The following is a 10471-nucleotide window of genomic DNA, read 5'->3' as shown; positions in this document are numbered from 1 at the left end:
GGAACCTAGAAAAATGGTACAGATGAACCGGTTTGCAGGGCAGAAATAGAGACACAGATGTAGAGAACAAACGTATGGACAGCAAGGGGGGAAAGTGGAGGGGGGTTGCTGGTGGTAGGATGAATTGGGAGATTGGGAGTGACATATATACACTAATATGTATAAAATAGATAACTAATAAGAACCTGCTGTATAAAAAAATAAAATTCTAAAAAAAAAGATATGCAAAGAAATAAAATGCCATTTTTCTCAATATTATTTTTTGGTTTTGAAATTTTTTCATAAAGATATGGTAATTATGTTAACATGTAATGGGTTTATTTTTATTTCTGTTATTTTTAAATGAATTAATAATATGCTGTTATCTTTACATTTATGAAAAGTGAAATATTGTATGTTAATTATGTTAACATGTAATGGGTTTATTTTTGTTATTTCTGTTATTTTTAAATGAATTAATAAATCAATATTTTTAAAACTTAAAAAAAAAAAAAAAAAAACCTTTTCGGTTTCTCAAAAACAACTAGTAACACTGAGAAAGCCCAGGGGTTCCCGAGGCCACTGGTATCTAAAGGAGTCTGAGCAGCCTTCCGAGAGGATCTTCCCGGCTTCCGTAGGGCCCAGGACGGATGCTGTGCCCCTGCCTCTGCCAGGGATCTACGCGCTGACTCGCTCATCGGACACGCGGAGCACCACGAAGACACCAAGACAGCCCCAGAGCCTGCACCACCCTGCCTGGGCCTCCAGGGACGCCACACGTGCTAGATGGTGGCCAACCAGAGGGACCGGGGAAGCACAGGGCTCCCCGCTGCCTCTTTGTTTCCTTGTGTGGATTATCCCATCTCCTGCTGTGGGATGTTGTGGCCTGAACCAGTTCCTCACTCAGAGTAAGTGCTCGGTACGTATCTGATGGGGAAGGAGGCATGAATGCCCGAGGTGCTTTCAAACGGACAAGAAAAGGCCCGCCTGGGTCCCTTCGACCTGGGTCCCTCCCACCTGTCCCCCCCTCCACCCGCCTGAGCCCCTCCCACCTGCGCCCCCCCCCCCTCGGGCCCTCCTACCTGGGGGGCCCCTCAGGCGGCTCTCCGCAAGTTCGGAGACGGCCCCGGACGTGGACGTCTTTTTCAGCCGAGCTGCCCCAGAAGCGGCGGCACCTCCTGGCTTGTTGAGCGTGTCCTCGCTGCTGGCCCGCTTGAGCTGAGAGAGAGGTGGACGGAGAGAGAGAAGGTGAAGAGACGCGTTTTGGGGCTGGAGCGCTATAAACCAGGAAAGCACCGAGCAGGCCCACCTGCCCAGCAGCTGGGGGCAGCGATGGCACCTTGAGTAGCAGGAAGGCGTGGAGGGAAAAGCGCAAAGCAGACAAACCCGCGATGCCCTTACGGGTCGCAGTGTGACCCTCCATCACTGTTTCAGAGATCGGTATAAGGTTGCAGGTGGTTACTACCCATCATTCACATGTCAAATAATGAGCTTTTTTCAAAAAAGTTAAAAGGCTGGGAACTGATGAAGAAAGAACCGTATGGTACACAGAAGTCAGGATAGGGCAACGCACAAGAAATTCAAAGACAATAAAAAGTAGCACAAAAACATACGTCTGGAGGAAGCAGGGGGAAGAGATACAAAGATCTGAACATCTATGCGGCGTGCTCACCCCAAGCACTCCCATGCCCCCAAACACACACCGCCTCCGAAGGGAGCGGAGGACTTTTTTGGAGGCCAGAAGAAGGCTGTTAGGGACCCTCGGCTCCTTTTCTGCCTTCTTCCCTGGCATGGGAGGTGCAGAACAAATATTTGTTGAAAGGTATTGAAGTGTAAGGGGGGACCCCGCCCCGAAATGAGCTCACACTCTGGCCCAGGCAAATTACGCTCAAGGTGAAAGAGAAAACCCACAAATAAGTTCTCTCAACCAGTGTGAGTCTCCGCTAAAGAACACTAATCGTTCCAGAAGATGGAGGCAGGCAGATGCCACCACAAATGCACCTGACATCCTGGGAACCAGCGTGAAAACGCCCTCAAATCAACCGGGACGTGGAAGCAGCAGCCTGGCCCACCACACCAGCCAAGGGCCCTGCTCCAGCCCGCTTTGCTGGCTCTGGGGTCATATACTGAAGGTTAGGGGTCTAGATATTTGCACAATGCAAAAAAAGCATGTCCACCTTTGCAGCATTTAGATTTCAGGGTGTTGCAACATACCCCCTCAGAATGGCTTGAAAGAGAAGAGAAATACCAAGTGCTGGTGCAGTTGGGAAGCAACTGGAACACTCCTCGTCTGCTGATGGGAGTGTAAACTGGTCACCGCTTTGGAAAACAGGGAGGATTCACTAAAGCTAAATACTTGCACCCTGTGATTCAGCAAACACACTCAAGCTCTACACAGCCTCCTCAAAAGAATGTTCATAGCAGCTTTATTTATTACAGCCAAACCTAGAACAACCCGAATGTTCTTCAGCAGAAGGGGTAAATTAAATAGTGCTACAGTATACAATGGAAACCACGCAGCAATTTTAAAAAAAGAGTTACCGATACAGTAATGAACGGGTGGGTCTCACATTCATTATGATAAGTGAAAGAAACCAGACACAAAAGAGTATATTATGCCTGGTTCCATGTAAGTGAAGTTCAAGAATGGACAAAACCAAATGATGGTGACAGAAGTCAAAACAGTGGTTCCCTCCGGGGGAGTTACGGACTGGGAAGGAAACTTCTTGGGTGCTGGCATGTTCTACATCTTGCCTGGGTGATGGTGACACAGATATAAGCAGACGTAAAAATTCAATGGGCTGCACAGCTAAGACTAAGATTAATGCATTTTATATGCTGTTTTGTAAGTATGTTGTGACTCACTAAAAAAGAAAGAAAACAGGAGGATGGGTTAAACCAGGGGCAAAGCCCTGGAGCCACCCTGCCAATTGCTCGTCTAGGGTTTTCCCTCATTGTTATTTTTGATCGTGGTAAAATATACATAACATAAAATTTATCATTTTAACCATTTCAAGTGTACAGTTCAGTGGCCTTAAGTACATTACATGGTTGTACAACCATCACCACCATCCAGAACTTTTCCGTCTTCCCAAACTGAAACTCTACTCCTTAAACACTAACTCCCCACAGCCTACATTTTTAAAAAGGTGGTAAAAGTCTAAATATTAGCCAAGCAATCCTAGTCGAGATCTTTAACAAATGATTAATGTTTAAAACAACCAGTTAACATAGACAGGATAATCTGTGTGCGCACGCTTGCAGCTTACTGGATGTAAATGTAACCACACTGCCCAGCCAACAGCATAGGCCACCACAGCTTAACAAAAGGGATGAAATACGGCAAGGGTGGACGCAGAAATACCTCAACTGCCTTCTTACACAGACCCCATGATCGTCTTCCTACCTCCCATTTCAGAGTAATAAGGGTCCCTGCACCCTAGCTCTCCAGCCTCTCAAATTATCCGCCAGGTCATCAGTGTAACATGTATTTAGTACTAAACGACAATAGCTCAGGATATCAGCACCATTTCCTCAACAGAAAAGAACTATTTTTCACTCTGCCTAGAAGCGTGCCAGGGGCTTCCTGGGTCCCCACAGGGAAATCAATTCTGATTTTAGACTTTGAAAACACCTCAAAGGAAAGATGGAAGGGAATTCTTAACGTAATTTTGCAAATGATATGCTCTTGGTTCTGCTTTCCTCTGTCTGGTTCTCCGACATTCCTAAAACCAGTAAGTCTGACGCAAAGAAGTGTGGAATTATCAAACTCTGCAGCAAAGGCCCAGAGAGCCAAGGCTGGGTCTGCAAACCAGGACAGGGCACCCACCAAATGAGAGGTCCCCACCGGCCTCCAGCAATCCCACCCTGGCCCCCATCCCCGCCCGCCCCGGGGCATGGGCTCAGCGGTATAGCTTGCCCCCGGCCCCTTCCCATACAGCTTGGTTCTTGGTGAGATGGCGGGCAAGGCAACAGAAGGCAGGGGTGGCAGGTGGGAGGCCACCACCCCAGGCTCAGGGCTGGAGGGTCTCCAGTGGGGATTTAGCAGTGCGTAGATGCTGTAGCTGGGGGTCAGCTTTTGTTCACAGGGGCGACAATGCAAAAGAGGACTTGGGGGCTTCCCTGGTGGCGCAGTGGTTGAGAGTCCACCTGCCGATGCAGGGGACACGGGTTCGTGCCCCAGTCCGGGAAGATCCCGCATGCCACGGAGCAGCTAGGCCCGTAAGCCATGGCCGCTGAGCCTGCGCGTCCGGAGCCTGTGCTCTGCAACGGGAGAGGCCACGGCAGTAAGAGGCCCGCGTACCTCAAAAAAATAAAAAAAATTAAAAAAAAAAAAAAAAAAAAGAGGACTTGGGATGTGGGATTTCCACATATGAGGTGCCCAGCAATCCCATGGGAAGCAGCCCACATAGTGGTTAAGGTGTGTGCCTGTGGCTCCAAGAGGGGCTGATGGGGACCCTGCCTCCGCCTCTCCCTACCTGTGTGATGGGGGAAGGTGCTGAGGGCTCCTCAATTCTAAAAGGGAGAAAATAATACACACATCTCTAGGTTTCTGACCCTAATTAAGAACACAATAAATAGCGGCCATCATCACCATCATCACCACCACCACCATCATGATCATTGCAACACCATCATCACCACCACCATCACCATCATCACCATCACCACCACCACCATCACCATCATCATCACCAATCACCATCACCATCACCACCACCATCACCATCATCACCATCACCGCCACCACCAGCAGCATCATCACCACCATCAGCAGCAGCATCACCATCATCATCATCAACATCACCATCACCATCATCACCATCACCATCACCACCACCATCACCATCATCACCATCACCGCCACCACCAGCAGCATCATCACCACCATCAGCAGCAGCATCACCATCATCATCATCAACATCACCATCACCATCATCACCATCACCATCACCACCACCATCACCATCATCACCATCACCGCCACCACCAGCAGCATCATCACCACCATCAGCAGCAGCATCACCATCATCATCATCAACATCACCATCACCATCATCACCATCACCATCACCACCACCATCACCATCATCACCATCACCGCCACCACCAGCAGCATCATCACCACCATCAGCAGCAGCATCACCATCATCATCATCAACATCACCATCACCATCATCACCATCACCATCACCACCACCATCACCATCATCACCATCACCGCCACCACCAGCAGCATCATCACCACCATCAGCAGCAGCATCACCATCATCATCATCAACATCACCATCACCATCATCACCATCACCATCACCACCACCATCACCATCATCACCATCACCGCCACCACCAGCAGCATCATCACCACCATCAGCAGCAGCATCACCATCATCATCATCAACATCACCATCACCATCATCACCATCACCATCACCACCACCATCACCATCATCACCATCACCGCCACCACCAGCAGCATCATCACCACCATCAGCAGCAGCATCACCATCATCATCATCAACATCACCATCACCATCATCACCATCACCATCACCACCACCATCACCATCATCACCATCACCGCCACCACCAGCAGCATCATCACCACCATCAGCAGCAGCATCACCATCATCATCATCACCATCACCACCACCATCATCACCATCACCATCACCACCACCATCACCATCACCATCATCACCATCACCACCACCATCACCACCACCATCACCATCACCATCATCACCATCACCATCACCACCACCATCACCATCATCACCATCACCGCCACCACCAGCAGCATCATCACCACCATCAGCAGCAGCATCACCATCATCATCACCACCACCACCATCACCATCATCACCATCACCATCACCACCACCATCATCACCATCACCATCACCACCACCATCACCATCATCACCATCACCGCCACCACCAGCAGCATCATCACCACCATCAGCAGCAGCATCACCATCATCATCATCAACATCACCATCACCATCATCACCATCACCATCACCATCACCATCATCACCATCATCACCATCATCACCGTTACAACTGTGGGAACTCAGCCAGAAACTTCCATCTTTGCTGTCTGAAAGCTTTCCCTGTGCTCCTTCCATGATGGTTCTCTGGGCTGGCAGCCACGGCAGCACCTTCATACTTACAAACAAAAGTCTGGAACCAGAGCATGGGGTATTGTTATGAATTAGAAATAGGTGACTGATTGGCTGCTGGGCCCTGGGCAAGTTATTATATAGGGACTCAGTTTCCTCACCTAAAAAATAGAAGAACTTGATTAAATCATCTAAGATCCTTCTCACCTCCTAAATCCTAGCTGTTATATTAGATTTTATTTACTTATTTAGGCTTAAAGAATTTGTTGATCAGGCTTATTGCATATTGTATCAATGTAAAGCTTTTGCTCAAAGCACAAGTACTATAATGATATGGCAACAACAATACCCCAGGCTCTGGGCTTATAAGTAGGAGGGCGTGCCAGCCCCGTCATGATCCTAGACGAAGGTTGCACCCGCCACCCCCATCCGCTTACCACCAGCAGTGGCTGCCTCTGACCCTTCCTTACATCAGAAACACCGGCACTGCCAAGGCACCGCGGTAAAAGCCAAGCGTTGTAGTGACTGACTTGATCTAACCTCCGTTTCAAACACGGTGAATCTTGACTATTAATCCTAAGGCAGACTTTACATTCACTCCACAGACAATATGGAAATGCTGTGATTAATAATCTCGGGTCTGGATGAAACAGCATTTCACATCAAAAGAATGTGATTCAGGGAGGTCCTGAGAAAACGCCCTTCTCCCCCACCCTTTGCTCTTTTGCCCCTTTTCCCCCATCCCTAAGGTGTCCTGTGGGATATGGGGCCCATCTGAAATATCAGCTGCTGCTCCTAGTTTAAAGGTTCAAGGGCGTTTCGGCCATTGAACAGCCTTTCATAGCTGACTTCATCTGACTGCCTTCCATCCAGATGTGAGAGCCAGGAAGAAGTGGGCCGGGAGAGTCGGGTCCCGGGGGAAGAACCGAGGGCACCCCTCTGGGCACCAGCATCCCAGGGAGCCCAGAGCAGCCCTATGCACATACCCTGGGCAAGAGAGAGAGAGAGAGAAAGGGGGGGCGGGGCCCTGGGACTCCTCCCCTCTCACCACGACCCCTGGGGCTGCTCCCACCATCCTGGACACTGTGATCCGGAAGGCCTACTGCGAGCTGGGCGTCCATCCTCAGTACACACAGTGTACTTAGTCCAAGGGGCCAGGCTGCACGCGTGTCAAAGCGGAGCAGGCAGGCCCGTGCTCTGAGTTAACGTCCAACAAAGGGGCTGGTTCCTGTGCAGTGACTCGGAAAACCAAGACGGGAGAGGCGGGTGGCCGCCCGGAGCAGGTGCCCTGGAGGACCACCAGGCTTTTATCGGCAGATGAGGCAGCAAAGCATCCCGGAGGCCGCAGGTATGTGCTAGAGGGTGGCGACAGGGAGCCGGGGACGGGCGGGAGGCAGCATGTGGGACCAGGGCAGGACCCTCCAGATTCCCCAGGTCTGCAGCAGCGATAAGGATTCAGACTTGGTGAGCTGACAACGGGGACACCCATGTGTCTGCAGCCAGGTGAACCCTCCGGCTGGGGCTGCGCTGGGGAGAGCCCTCTGTAGCAGGACCAGAGGAGGCGCCTAGTGGAGGTGGAAGGAGGGCAAAGTCGAGTTCTTGCTTTGAAGACACGGAGGACGAGGCTGTTTGGAGGGTCGGGGGCAGAATTCAGGAAACATTTGGGAGCTGACGACACGGGGCGGCGTGGGTCCTTCTAGGTCCTTTACCCACAGGTTTCTTCTCATTCAAACCACAACTCTGCCGTGTTGGACATGAGAAGACTAACGTGAGATTAACTCACTCGCTCAAGGCTGTACGGGTGAGGCAGAGCGGGATTTAGGCCCGGCACTGTGTTTCCAAGGGCTTTAACATTTCCGCTGGGCCGGAGACCAACAGGAGTCAGAGACTCTGGCCATACCTCATGGGGTGACGGCGAATAAATGGGGCTGCAGGAAAGCCGCATCACGTGGGCGGCCCAGGTTGGTGACTAAGGGCATGGGCTCTAAGTCCAAACTTAGAATCCTGGGTTGGAATCTTGGCTCTTCCTCTTACTAGCTGTGTGACCTAGGGCAAATCACTTTACCTCTCTGTGCTTTGGTTTCTTCACCTAAAAGACAGATCTAGCAATGGTACCTACCTCAGAGTGTAGCTTTGAGGCTTAAATGAGTTAGCCATCGGACGTGCTTAGAACAACAGTGTCTGACACATAGCATGCTTTTAACAGATGCCGGCTATAATCATAACCAACAGAACTCATCGTTATTATTTTTGTTATTAAAGGAAAGCAAGAATGAGAAGGGACTGTTTTAGCAAAAGATTAAGGCAATGCAACGGGGATTCCAGAGGGCACAGGAGAACTTTTTAAAGCAAGTCCCTAACCTCCCTGGACCTCAGACTCTCCATCTTTTCATAACAACGTCCAGGAAACATTCATGGTGTGCGTGCTTATGAGGTACCAGGCACAGCCAGGGATAGCAGACACTTCACATGGCTATTGTGAGAAGTGGAAATGAAATATACAAAAAACACCTTGGCACAGGGCACCTGCTCCACACATGACAGCTGTTCCTGAAAGTTCTGCTGCTTCTACACACCATGCTAGCCCTGAAGGCCACTTCTGAGTTCCATTTTACCAGCCGCACCCAACTTACTCTGCCTCTTCGTGGACTTTGGGGTCCCACTCTGTATTATAGAAAGAGCTGAGCCCATCCTTTCCAGGTGAAAGGGTTAGTCAGACACCTTCCAGGCCAGGGGCATGCCGTCTCTCCCTACCACGCACACGGCGCGTTTGGGTGGCAGCAGAGCTTTTACAGGGAGCACTTCATTTCTCCTGCACCTTCCACAGGGAATTCCATCAGAGAAAGAGTCACGGCTTAGAAGGTCTCCCAGGGGGCACGGCCTACAGACCCCAAACCAATCCTACCAGTCCTCCGAGGCAAACTGCCGAAGCCTCTCTTACACCGTCACTGTTTTTTGAAGGCAACACCAGACACAGAGAGCTGTGAGTCTCAGTTACTAAGTCTTTTCCTTTCTCTGTTTGTGGCTGCGTTCTTGGCTTTGTTTCCTAGTCACCACGTGCAGCCTCGGCACCACTTGAGATTTCTGGTTTGTTATAGAGGATCCCTACCAAAGTGTTGGTGTTGCTTTGATATGCTTGATAAGTATTTTCACTATCGCTCCCATTGATATTCAAGTCGCTGAGCACCGGTACCTGAAAGCTGACAAAATGAAAACGTTTGAACAGCCCACAGGTGAATGTGACTAAGAAACTCCCTCAGTTCCACAAAGATGGGGTCGGGGGCAGAGATTCAAAGCTTTCAAATCATCACACAGAACACAGCCCGGTCTTTAAAGGTAGATAACATGTTATGGTTGGAGCAGTGGTTCTCAAACTTGAGAGTCCATCAGAATCCTTGGAGGGTCTGTTAAAATGCAGACGGCTGCCTGTACCCAAGCCCGCAACCCTAGCATCACCACCAAGCTTCTGAATCCCTAGGTCTGGGGCAGGGCCTAAGGATTGGCATTTCTGACAAGTTCCCAGGTGATGCTGATACTGCCGGTGCGGGGACCACGCTTTGAGGACCAAATGGTTTAGAGCAGCACTGTCGATGGAAATATTATAAGAGCCACAGACCTAAGTTTACATGGTCGAATAGGAACATGAAAAAACTTAAAATGAAACAGGTAAAATTAATTTTAACGATATATTTTCTGAACCCAATACATTAAAAAATATTATCAATCAATGTAAAACACATTAATAAGGTCTTTTACTTCTTTTGTAGTCACTCTTCAAAATCTGGTTTGTATTTTTTTTTCATCCCTGTGACTCATTTATTTTTTCTTTTAACATCTTTATTGGGGTATAATTGCATTACAATGTTGTGTTAGTTGCCGCTGTATAACAAAGTGAATCAGCTCTACGTATACATATATCCCCATATCCCCTCCCTCTTGTGTCTGGATTACTGCAGCTTCATAGTATAGTCTGAAGTCAGGGAGCCTTATTCCTCCAGCTCTGTTTTTCTTTCTCAAGATTGCTTTGGTTATTCGGGGTCTTTTGTGTTTCCATACAAATTGTGAAATTTTCTGTTCTAGTCCTGTGAAAAATGCCATTGGTAGTTTGATAGGGATTTCATTGAATCTGTAGATTGCTTTGGGTAGTAGAGTCATTTTCACAATGTTGATTCTTCCAATCCAAGAACATGGTATATCTATATCTCTCCATCTGTTTTATCATCCTTAATTTCTTTCATCGGTGTCTTACAGTTTTCTGCATACAGGTCTTTTGTCTCCTTGGGTAGGTTTATTCCTAGGTATTTTATTCTTTTTGTTGCAATGGTAAATGGGAGTGTTTCCTTAATTTCTCTTTCAGATTTTTCATC

General features: G+C 48.9%; 1 protein-coding gene across 1 annotated transcript in view; it reads right to left on the bottom strand.

Annotated features, from left to right (window-relative positions):
• The window catches only part of SPECC1 (sperm antigen with calponin homology and coiled-coil domains 1), a 195401-nt gene that overhangs the window by 177554 nt on the left and 7376 nt on the right, over nucleotides 1-10471 (bottom strand). The window contains 1 exon segment of the mRNA XM_028499976.2: nucleotides 1062-1197. Within this exon segment, the coding sequence (XP_028355777.1) occupies nucleotides 1062-1197 (136 nt within the window).

This window comes from Physeter macrocephalus, chromosome 14, assembly GCF_002837175.3.
Source record: "Physeter macrocephalus isolate SW-GA chromosome 14, ASM283717v5, whole genome shotgun sequence".
Lineage (NCBI taxonomy): Eukaryota > Metazoa > Chordata > Mammalia > Artiodactyla > Physeteridae > Physeter > Physeter macrocephalus.
Note: the sequence above shows the minus strand (reverse complement) of the source record. Positions and strands in the feature narration are given on the sequence as shown.